This window comes from Misgurnus anguillicaudatus, chromosome 5, assembly GCF_027580225.2.
Source record: "Misgurnus anguillicaudatus chromosome 5, ASM2758022v2, whole genome shotgun sequence".
In the NCBI taxonomy this organism is placed as follows: domain Eukaryota; kingdom Metazoa; phylum Chordata; class Actinopteri; order Cypriniformes; family Cobitidae; genus Misgurnus; species Misgurnus anguillicaudatus.
In genome coordinates this window covers 23,918,547-23,931,122 of record NC_073341.2, presented here as the reverse complement: position 1 = coordinate 23,931,122, position 12,576 = coordinate 23,918,547, and the positions used below count along the sequence as shown (strand labels likewise).

Here is a 12,576-nt window from a genome sequence, read left to right as displayed (position 1 = left end):
AATTGTGTTTTTTTTTCTGGAAAAGCATTCCAGGATTTTTCTCATTTCGGTGGACTTTGGTGGACACCAGCACGTGGCAGTTTTGATGCGGTTTAGAATTGCAGTTTCAACAGAGTTTCAAGGGACTCTAAACAATCCCAAACAAGGCATAAGTGTCTTATCTATCGAAACGATTGTCATTTTTGACAAGTAAAATAAAAAATATGCACTTTTAAACCACAACTTCTCGTCTATCTCCGGTCCTATGATGTGCCAGCGCGACCTCACGTAATTGCATAATGACGTCGAAAGCCATTTAAAACCATTTTAAACAATAAACTGACACAAAGACATTAATTAGTATCATTCAACATACAACAACTTCGGGACGGTCCTCTTTCTCCACACTTGTAATCACTGGGGCGTAGTTTCTATACAAGAAGTTGTGGTTTAGAAGTGCGTGTTTTTTACTTTTCTTGTCGGGGATGAGAATTGTTTCGCTGGATGGGACCCTTGTGCCTCGTTTGGGATTGTTTGGAGTCCTTTGAAACTGCGATTTTGAACTGCATTGGGACGGTTGCGTGTTGGGGTCCATTGAGGTCCATTGGGATGGGAGGAATCCTGGAATGTTTTCCTCAGAAGGCATAGTTTCTTCTCGACTGAGCGGGGAAGGGCATCGGCATTTTGGGTGACATGGTGGTGAGTAAATTATTTGGATTTTTTTTTTTAAGAAAATTAACTAATCCTTTAAAGGTTGATTAATTGTCAAGTATAAAGTAAAATTTGAATTTCAGATTTTCGGTGTGGTCTCAAATGTTTGTATCCCTTTGTGAACTGTAAATATCATAAATAATAAAACATATTATTTTTCTTGTTCATGGAGTCAAGTTTTTAATTGTTAAACAGTGAAACAGTGTAAATGTTATGGGATAATTCACTCAAAATTGTCATTTGCTTTTATAATTTCATCTTCATGTTTCAAAGCTAAATTCTGTGAAGAATTGGTAAAGAGCATTCATGTTGCAGTTTTTCATAGCGAAATTACATTGATCAGGAACTTTCAGAAAGAACAGAAAAGTTGTGAATGATTTGTGATCTATAGCCTATTCCAAGTTATTCCAAAAGCAACATAATACCTTTTTGTGAGGAACCAATTGCAATACTGTAGGTTATTTACTGAAGATCCATCCAGCTAGCAGCTTCATTGATTTTGTGTATATGATCAGTTTGTGTAAAGAATTTTAGTAGAAACCTATGAGGTGAATAATCCTCTGATGTCATCTGACCTCAAAGACATCAGGGTGAAAATAACTTTCTGCTTTACAGGTCACAGTCCATTAAGAGACCATGTTAGGGGCCAAGAACACAGTCAATGAATGATGGGAACATGACAGATATGACAAAGCATCAAAGGGGGCTTACAGCAGTGCAATCAATGACACATCTAACACAAGCCTCAACTGAAACAGTAAATGGTGAAGAAGCATCAGCTATAGACATTTACAAAGTGAGATCAGAGAAATCTGACTTTATGGCTTTGTGTAGCAGGAAAAGTGTACTACTAAACTAAACATAATTAAATCAGGAAGACAAAAGTGAACTTTTGTGCATTCGTTTTATATATATTTAATACGTGGTGAATAAAGATGGGAACATGGAAATGGTTTACTTAACATCCAAAGTTTGTATGCTTTTAAAACCCCTTAATTAGACTTTTTATGTACTCCTAGAGCCAGCTAATACAATGGATAATATTATTCTTTATTGCCTCCCAGCATCAGAGCTCATTAAAGGTCTGGGTGACCCCCAGACCTTGTTGATCTGAGGGTTTGGAAAATCAATGAACATCAAATGGTTGTGGTGAAGCTCTGCAAAAATAACATGCCCCTATATTATGACTGACTTTGACATAGCACATTTACTAACCTACAGTATACTGCAGGGCACTGCATCATCACCTGTCTCATAGCAACCGCCTCTTTAAGCTCACCGTGATGCTAATTCACTGTTGGAACAATTTCAGGGAAAGAAACAGCAAACCATAATCAAATAGACAAAAACAGACATTTCAAAGCAGTTTGTGAAAAGGTATCGGTAAAAGCCCTTTAGGCACATATTAAAAACGTAATGAATGATAATGGAAAATATAAAACTTTAGATCAGACCAAAACCAAGTGAACCAAAAACAGAACATAAAAAGCCATTTGATGATAATGAAAATGAAGAGAAGTTAGCTGTCTCTATGAGATCTTTGTAGACTCAAAACAAATAGTGGATGGATACGCTCAGCATTTACATTCATGCCTTTTTTGTAATTGAAATTTTGTGGAACACGATTGAACATGACTTTATTTCTCAGAATGCTTTACTTTAATCAAGTATTTAAAATGGTTGCCAAACAGTTTTCCAAAGTAACTTTCCTAACACTGAATGTGAGATTCTTTCTGTTGTGTGACTGTGGAATTTCTTTGAATTGCCATGAATTTAATTCCACTTCCTGTCATTCCAATTCCAATTCAAATTCAACTTCCTGTTGGGCGGAGTCCAGTGGCGGAGCCAGAGGGGTGTCCAGGGTGGCACTGGACACCCTTGACATGCCACTGGCCACCCCGTGTGCCACCCCAAATTTAATGCGCTACTTTCACTTAATCGCTATGTTTATTTTCGACGTGCGGCAGCGCAGCACATTGTTAAAAACAAACATTATGAATATTAACCCTCCCTGCGGGCGCAAACTCTTTATTTTTCAATCACTGCGCAAAGAGACTTGGATTACTCTGCTGGTTTTGGACATACAGACATGATTTATACATCATTTAAAACGTTCAAATGTCATTTTTTTGTGTGTCTATAAAACTGAATGTTGTGCTTTTCACAAAATTAAGAAAATATACATAATTCGCGTTCTGTTATCTCTTCATCAGTGACGTCTGTTCAAAAACGCGTCAGAAAAATTACTGTAACTTAACGAATAATTTTCATACCATCAGAAGATAAATGTCATGTCTACATAATGCTTGGAATCTTTAAAATGATGTAAGTGAAGTCGTACATTTTGCTAATACTACATGATTTATTTTCACCGTATATGCTGGAAGTGTAGTAATTGTCTAAGATTGCCAATTCTTTTTACAACAAAACCCAGCACCATGTTTTCATTCTTGACGTGATCTTTGTATAATTGTTAATTCGGCTGGATTGCCACATTGAACTTGAAAGCGCGACGCGCATATCGTGCACAGCCAGAGCTTAAACGACTTCATATTCGCGTCTTTTTGCCTTAAACGGACAAATGCTCATATGTCAAAATAGCTGTCTTGGTGATTTTTATACTAAACATTTGGTTACTGTACGTCTTAAACGAATAAACATTTTATTGCATTCGTTCTTAGCCTAACCTGTTGAAGTCTCTCCGTCATTAAAGTTAATTAAATATCAAAAGAAAAAGAAAACTTTTGCATCTTCTGTATCTTCGTAAATAAAGATTAATCCAAACATCCTTTGTGTTGAGCTCTGCTATTTGAAGAAAGTTTAAGGTTTATCATGGAGTTCAGATTTCCTGATCTTTTGCTTCATTAAAGGGATAGTTCACAAAATTAAAATTCTGTCATCATTTTAACATCCTTATGTTGTTCTAAACCTGTACGAATTTCTTTTTTCTTATGAACACAAAAGAAGATATTTTGATAAATGATGGTATATGCACACAGCTGTTAACCATTGACTTCCATAGTAGGAATAAAAACAACATAATGGAATTCAATGGATATACCATTAATTGTGTGCTTACCATCATTTATCAAAATATCTTCTTTTGTGTTTATTAAAATAAAATACAGGTTTAGAACAACATAAGGGTGAGTAAATGCCTTTAACAGACAGTAAATCAGATGTAAGAAATACAGTAGAAAGATTTAAAATTCACCCTTATTATGTTTACATCTAATGCGATCAAAAGATTAATTTATACTTTCTTGATACATGGTTACTTACATGTCATTTTCTTTTATGGACTATGGACCCCCTAAAGTAGCTTTGGCCACCCCCTGGCCACCCCATTAAAAAAATTCTAGTTCCGCCACTGGCGGAGTCAATTCAATTCAAATTCCAATTCATGAATTGAATGAAGGCCAATTCTGAAATTCTGAATTGTGCACAAGCCTGTTTGCCAGACACTTTTAACCAAGCGACCCACATTCAATCTACACCTTTCTTTTTTTACAGTATGCTCATTTTAAAACCAAAAGAGTTCTTCTATAAGTACCAAAAACCTTTTAACCAGCTTTTCTGGTTAATATGGATTCCATTCACTTCCTCTAAGAATATATCAAAATAGGTTAGCATCTGATAAATATTGTATTTGGGTACATCTGACTCATATGCATTATCTGTAGCCTAATGCATATGAGCAACATTGAAACTGCAAGTGACTTTTATATGCATGATTCAAAACATTGAACATCTTTAAATAGATGTAGGCAGGGGAGAACTTGCTATTAGGCACATTCGTTAGAAGTATAATGAATCAGACCTCACAAACAGCTTTTTGGGGTTATTTGGTTATACTGGGTATTACAAGTGTTATTGTGACACAGGTAGTGACGCAGTCATAAAATAAAAAAAAAATGTAATTATAGATGCTCCGTTCATTTGAGCTCATCATAAAAGTCTGAACTTCATGTACACATACCACATTTATTTATATACACAGAATTTCAGATGCTTCACTTTTTAACGATCAAAGCTGGTTTCCCATTAACAACAGTTTTTTATTTATTTATTTATTTATTTATTTATTTATACTTTTCCATTAACCACAGTGCTGAACATCCAGTTTTTGCTTCATAGAGCACTAAATAATAAACCTAATAAAAGCATTTGTTTCAGACAGCTTAAGTTTATGACAACAGTGACCCCAGGTGGAAGTCATAAACATTACTGAATGAAGGATTTTAAATGAAGGAATATATGTCCCCCATTATAAAATAAAGATGATTCTGTCCACCGCACCTTTTCAACTTACAGCCACCATTTACTAACATTAATCCAATCACGAGCGTTATGAGGCAAATCATCTTTCGTGCACGCGCGGGTCTGTTTGAGCGTCAAAGCGAGAAGCTGGAACAGCACTGCAGCTGCATCAACTTTAAACTGTTTATTTTCAAGCATTACAGTATTAAAAAGGCACAGTTAGGTCATTATGTATAATTGTATTGTGTACTTAGGCATAACCTAATATATTATTTAAATTATTTCATATCAGCACAACTCGTTACATAATTAAACAACATGGCTTAAACCACTTTTCGCATCCTATGTTTATGGTGTAGTCTACTTCTGATTATCTTTAGACTATTAATAAAACGACAAATTTATGTACGTAATGATATATGTAACCTAATAGTACAAAATCATAATCGCAGGATATACACCCTTTTCACATGTGACAACCCTACCTAGAGAAGAAAAAAAAACCTTAACATACGTTTTTGTTATTTTAAAGCATTACATGTTTAGATTTTTTAATTCATTTGTTCATAATATACAAACAGCAACTGCACCTGTCTGCGATTTTCAGTGACGCTCACGCAGGTGCCTTGCGTCACGCGCAAAGGCGGAAACGCGGAAGAAGAAGCATGAGCGCATTCCACGTCACTTGAGGTGGTTTTACGCGAGCGACCTAGGCATTTTGACACAAGAATTTGACGCTTTGAGGGGAATTTCGCCGTTTGTGATGCCACGATCGTTTTGGCGTCACGCCCACACGGACAGTGAACGGAATAACAGCCGATGATCGGAGAATTTAGCTGAAGGTAAATGTTTGTGCTGTACTGCGGCCAGAGCTCCCGTAGCCGGTGGCTGTATATCGCCGGTTTGATTGGTGTTTTCAGCGTTTTCTGGCGCTCTCTGTCTGTTAATGCATCAATGCAGACATGGCAGCCGCCTATAATATGAAAGCTGTGCTTCATAGCAGCTATGATGTCAACTTAGCTGCATTTAGGGCATATTATCCGCGTTCCCACTTAGACGAGCCACTATAACACTGAGAAATAATGCGCGCTCCCGGTGTTGATACGGTATTAAGACGCCGTTCAATGCGTTATGATAAGCATCTAGTATGTTGTTTACTCAATGGCGTTGAAGTGTGAGGTAAATAAACTGAAATGAGAATAAATGGCAGCTTTTAGGTTATGGGCCATATCGCTTTGATGTCCTGATAAGTATACCTGATGGTCCCTTCCCACATAAAAATACTGTAATAGTGCTTACTCTAGTAAATTGTAGTATTAGTATGCACACTTGTTTAAGTACTGTTAATTTCTGTAGTGTTAACTATAATGAATTGATAAACTACAAAAAATACTGCAGTGTACTTGCTAGTATAATATTAGTATAATATACTATATTTTTTATGGTTAAAATACACTAGTAGTATCTACTATAGTATTTTACTATGGTTTACTATAGTAAATATTAAACTGGCCTTATAGTTTTATTAGTTGTTATGCTATGTATAAAAATCAATTATTGTACGGAAGTTCACATAATATTTAATTAAATGTAGTTTAAGTCAAAGCAGGTAAGATAAAACAGTGGAAGGTGTTGTCAAGGAGTGTATCACATTGGGGTGTGTACATGTCTTTGTTGTGTATCAGAGAGAAATGCCTTCATATTACCTTTCCTGATTCGATGTGACTTTAATATGACACATTTTTGACAGCAGAATGTGCCTAATGTGCCGTAATTGACATTACTCCGTATACAGCAATGGCCTAACTTTGTCCCCTGTTAGTTTAAATCATAGTATGTGTTTATTCAGTCATCATGCCAATGCATGGCTTTATTTCTGTTTGCAGAGTGTCTGCTTCCGATCTTAATGGGTGAATCAGGGACACGTCGCTCCACCCTGGTCTCCAGGCTTCCCATCTTCAGGCGTAGCTCGAGCAAGAGACAGGAATCGCTTCCTTCCTCGCCTTCCTCCGGTGGTGTCAGCAATGGCGTCCACACTTCCTCGCCCTCCAGCACCAACTCCAGCTCCAGCAGCACAGGCAAACGCCGCAGTATCTTTCGCACACCGTCCCTCAGCTTCCACAGCAAGAGGAACAGTGACCCCATCCAGCTCAACCTGGATAATCGCAACCAAGGGTGCGATGCTGTCCTCCGTGAAAGTTGCAATCCGAAGCGGCATTCGTTCGGATTCGGCGGGCAGAAGAAAAAGATCACGCGCTCTCAGACGGAAGACCTCGAGAAGGCCACCGGCAATCGCAATGTATTTATTAACTGCATCAGCTCAAGGACGAATGAGGGAGATGATTCGGGTTTCCTCGATGATGTGAGCAGCAAGAGGTCTTCCAAGCATAAGAAACAACTCCTACCCAAGTCCTTCTCAGCTCACCAGCGGTTTTCAAAGAACTCATCCGATGTACCTGAACAGGCTAAAGTTCAGGATGGTCCAGAGGAGCCACCTAAAACTGGAACCCCTGGTTCCTGGCCTGGAGAGTTGGTTGAGAGCTCTCTTCAGTCACCTATTATTTCTGAGGACCGTACCACAGCGATCACACCTTCTGATTTTGTTCACATCACCGAAGACTCTGTATCAGAAGTGGATGCTCTGCCTGCCCCCAGTCCTCCGGCTCCGCCGGAAAACGTTAGCCAGGTTGTTTCTACCTCACACGTCCCCTTAAGCCCAGCCCATGCCACCACAGATAAGCCAATACTGCCAGATACCAGCAACACAGCCAACACACAGTGCGAGAGCACCACTGCCCATACAGAACCAGTAACGCTGCAGACCGTCCAAGAGATTACCACTGACCCGAACCCGGATCAGTCAGAGGCCAGTGAGAACGAACAAGCTCAAGAACTGAGCGAGGACAGCAGCTCCAATCCAGTAGGCCGTGAAAGACGGTCTAGGAATGCTGTTTTTATTCAGCATGCCGGGAAATCATCCATCCAAAGCAAACTCGAGACTAGGCCAATCCACCTGAGAAAGCCGCACACAGGTAAAGATAATTACCAGTTGCTGTGTTGTTGTGTGTATGGAGTCTGTTTTTTGTTAGTGAAGCAGGTTTACTGGGAAATGATTCACATACTGTACCTGTTCACCTTACAGATTGTCTGATCTTTAAACCAGTTGCACTTTAATCTCTAGTGAAGGTGGCATTACTGAAGACACATTTATTTTAATGTTATGTAGCTCATTTATTGCCTCTTGCGTTTGATATGCCCAAATAAGTTTATTTCATTTAGTTAAATTATATATTATTAATACATTAATTTAGATATTTTATGCAAAATGACACAACCTGTTAACTTTACAATAACCTGCTTAATAAACTGCTGCTTACGAAGTAAACTACACATGCACATCAAGTATTTAAATTGAAATTTACGTTAAAGGGACAGTGCAGATGACATGAAACTTACATGCAGAAAATCACTTACCAGATTTTAGTGGTCATTTAACAAAAATGCTTGACCACAAAGTGCTGTGATGTCTGAATCAGATAAAAAAAATAAAAATGTGCAGGGTTCCTACGGGTCCTCGAAATCCTTGAAAGTTTCTGAATCTGGGGGAAAAATTCAAGGCCCTGGGAATTTTTTTGGAAATATGCATACACAGATACAGGTCATTGAAAGTGCTTGAATCTATTTTATGGAAGAAGTTTTCTGGAAAAAAAAATCCATATTATTACTTGTGTAGTGTAGGATAATATTATATAAATTCTAGACTTTTTAGGCACACATGCTAAACTGTTTGCTTTACACGTTTATATCTTTTGTATGCGGATGTTGATTCATACCAAAATGCTTTTTTGCATAGTTGTGTTTGACACATGAAAACGTCTCGGGTTACGTATGTAACTGTTGTTCCCTGAGAAGGAAACGAGAAGCTGTGTCTCCCTTGCCATACTTCCAGCATCCCTGTAACGCTGTCTTTGGCAAAATTTCAGATAGCGATATACTTCATGGCTTCTGCGTCACCCTGTCTTTGTTGTTAAGCCTCACCATTGGTTGAATTTGATATACACATTCAGACGCCCTTACCCCTGAAAGTGTTCCCAAAGTGTTACTGCAGTGACACAGCGCAAGTTCCCTCGAAAGGGAACTGTAACAATGTATCTTAAAAGGTAACACGATGCTCTCACTTGAAATGTGTCCCCACATTTAGTCCTTGAATTTGAGTGTATTGGACATGGAAAGTCCTTGAAAGGTCCTTGATTTTGAAGGGAACCCTAAATGTGAATTCAGGAGTCAGGTATCACTTGAGAGATGACGTGTCTGTATCGTGTACCCTTACTGTAATTATAGGCTTAATTTGACAATAGCTTAAATTAAGAGTAAAACAGCTTTGCAGGCACCTTTAAGAACTTCTTAACTCCTAAAATACAATTTTTATACACACACACACCAGACCTAGGTGCTTTTTTCACAGTAGAAACTGTTTTTCATGCATTTTGTTACGAGCTGTGATTTTCCCCTCTGTAAATTATACTGTTACATTACAAGAGCTTTCACTGCAAAATGCCTGTGGCTTGAAGGTTTATGTGAAACAAACACTGTATTGAATTTCCTCTAGTGTGACCTGATACTGGCTCTTCTACTCTCTCTACTTTCTCTCATGGATCTTTTTTCTGAGGAAAGTGAATTCGATACTCTTTGGGTTCATTCACAATTATATGCTTGGGCTGATATTCATTAATAATTGCTATTTTCATAGAGTAAAGAAGTCGTACTGTAAGGACAAATCTAACTTTATTTCGTTGGCCAAATCTGTTTTTTGTTAATGTTGGCAGCAGATCAGCACGAATAACGATTTGGTTATCCATTCCTTAATACCCAATGGGATTATTCAGCGTTGGAAACTTTAGCCAGTGTGTGTTTTGCATTCCTTGTGAGTTTATTCCAAGTGATTGCTGTTATTTTGCATATTTTGAGCAGTATTTCTTTTGACTGTAGGTTTGGGGCTTTCGTTGGAAATCATTGTAGTTTTTGCTGTGTTATGTTAAGTGGTGTGAGTAGGGTCTTTGTTTCTGAAGCTGAATGTGTCTCATGCAAATCGTAAGCAGTGGATCATTTTTAGGATGTGGCCTTGGCCTAAAAAGGCTTTGTGTATAAGATCTTTTCCACATACATTTTATATGCTTCGGATTTTGACCTACAGCCTAATTTAAAGGAAAACACCACCGTTTTCAATATTTTACTATGTTCTTACCTTAACTTAAACAAATTAATACATGCCTATCTTTTTTCAGTGCGTACACTTAATCTTTGTACAGCGCCTTGTGAATGTGTTAGCATTTAGCCTAGTCCCATTCATTCCTTAGGATCCAAACAGGAATTAATTTAGAAGCCACCAAACACTTCCATGGTTTCCCCATTTAAAGACTGTTACATGAGTAGTTACATGAGTAAGTATGGTGGCACAAAATAAAATATGGCGATTTATTTAGCGTAAAAAATGAGATGAGATAAAAAATGAGAACTAAATTGTATGGGGATGAGCAGTTAGTTTGCAGCACTTTGACCTCGACGCGCAGTAATATTGACGGAAGTAATATTGACAGAAGTACAATATAGTTCTCATTTTTATCCGCTTAAAAATCGCCATGTTTTATTTTGTGCCACTATACTTACTCGTGTAACTATTCATTTAACAGTCTTTAAATAGGGAAAACATGGAATGAACATTCCAAAAATTAACATTTGGTCATCATTTACACACCCTAAAGATGTTTCAAACCTGTATACATTTCTTTGTTCTGTGGAACACAAAGGAAGATATTTTGAACAATTTTTGTAACCAAACAGTTTTTGAGCACTATTTAGTTCCGTATTTTCTTCCCTACTATGGAAGTCAATGGTGCTTCTGTTTTCTGCTTTATTACATATATCTTAATTTGTGTTCAGCAGAACAAAGAAATTAATACAGGTTTGTAACAACTTAAGGGTGAATAAATAATGACAAAATTTTCATTTTTGGGTAAACTATCCCCTAAGGATTGTAGGCCTGGCAACATGATAGTTTACATATTTTATTTTTTACCTGCTTTATTTGAATATTATTTTCCATAAACCTTCCTATCAACAGTTTATATCATACATGACTTTGAACGTATTCATAAATACAGCGTCTTTAGTTAAAGGTACAGTGTGTAAATTCTGGCTGCCTCTAGGGGTGAGGTTGTAAATTGCAACAAACGAGAACGTAGAGAAGCTACGGTAGCCGCCACAGGACAAACATGTCATCGTCGGAGACAACTTAATAAAAAAAGTTTGTCTGCTAAGGGCTTCTGTAGAAACATGGCAGCACAAAATGGTGACTTCCATGTAAGGGGACCCTCGGTGTATGTGTATAAAAACTTCTCATTCTAAGGTAATAAAAATTTAACAGATCATTAAGTAAGGTCTTTATACACCCCTGATAATACAGTTATGTATATTATATTGCATTTCTGTTAAGAGATCCTCCTAAAAGTTACACACTGCACCTTTAATGTAGTTTAAATATAGGCTACATTTTCTTATGTGACCCTGCCTGTTAAAACCCAGCTAAAGTCATTTTTTTGTGTTTACTATTTTCTACATAAAATCGTCCTACATAATGTAAAGAACATTTCTGTGAAACTAGAATCTTAATATCGTTTCTATTGACTGAGTAAGGCCATGTCAAAGATTGAAATCAATGTGAAATCAGACTTTGATGCTCTTAAAATCCTAATCAGATTATGAAACTTTAACCTGGATTTCACAGACAGGGTCACATATATATTTAGCCAGAAGATATGTAAAAAGCACCTTAGAGGTGGTGTGTGTGCATTTTAGCGGCATCTAGCGGTGAGAGGTGAATGGCAACCAACAGCCCCCCCCTCAATTTCAAAGCTATTTTATAAGCTATTTATTATATAGTTATTATATAAATAATACAGTATATACAGGTACAACATAGACTAAACAGTTCCATATGTTACTTCCAATTAAAAGAAAACCTTTTAATATTTTGTACAGGAAACATATAATTTCTTTGTAACAGGGCCAGTGAAAAAGTGAAAATCAATGTCAGTAGAACAGATCTTTACTGTTGATTCATGTTTTTTGTCTTTCACAGTGTCCATGTGCAGCAGCGTGAGCCCCTATCATGAGGTGATGCGGATGGAGAGACGTCTAAGATCGGCCTCTGAGGGGGCCGGAGGTCCCAGACTTCATCTCAGCCTTAGGGATCCCCACTGCATAGAGCCCAACACTTTATCCAAACAGAGAACCAACTCCTCATCTTCCAAACTGGGCAGCCTGGTAAGTGTGGGTCCATTGCCAACACACAACTTGACTGCTTTCATTTACTTTATACGTTATCTGATCAGTAGTTTAATCTGGTGTGTTAACGGGGGCTTAGTCAAAAGATGTGTGATTTGGAGGAAATCGGTGTTGACACCCACATGACATGAAATTTAATCAAAATTTCATTACATGTACCGTACGTTTTAGTTGCTTATCAAGATTACATTTTGGTGAACCAGTCATGTTGCAGTCATCTGCTTGATCAACACATGCAGCTGAGTTGGAAAACCTCTGGTGTAGATTCTTGCTGCGTCTTGT

General features: G+C 37.5%; 1 protein-coding gene across 2 annotated transcripts in view; it reads left to right on the top strand.

Moving 5' to 3' along the window:
* The first annotated feature begins 5,575 nt into the window (after nucleotides 1–5,575).
* The window catches only part of ccser1 (coiled-coil serine-rich protein 1), a 108,214-nt gene continuing 101,213 nt past the window's right edge, over nucleotides 5,576–12,576 (top strand). The window contains exons 1-3 of one of the 2 annotated variants that reach the window (XM_055167906.2): nucleotides 5,576–5,792; nucleotides 6,837–7,982; nucleotides 12,089–12,273. In XM_055167906.2, the coding sequence (XP_055023881.2) occupies nucleotides 6,857–7,982; nucleotides 12,089–12,273 (1,311 nt within the window). In that variant the 5' untranslated portion in view covers nucleotides 5,576–5,792; nucleotides 6,837–6,856. The remainder of the gene's footprint in view (nucleotides 5,793–6,836; nucleotides 7,983–12,088; nucleotides 12,274–12,576) is intronic. The other variant, XM_055167907.2, reaches the window with a different exon arrangement.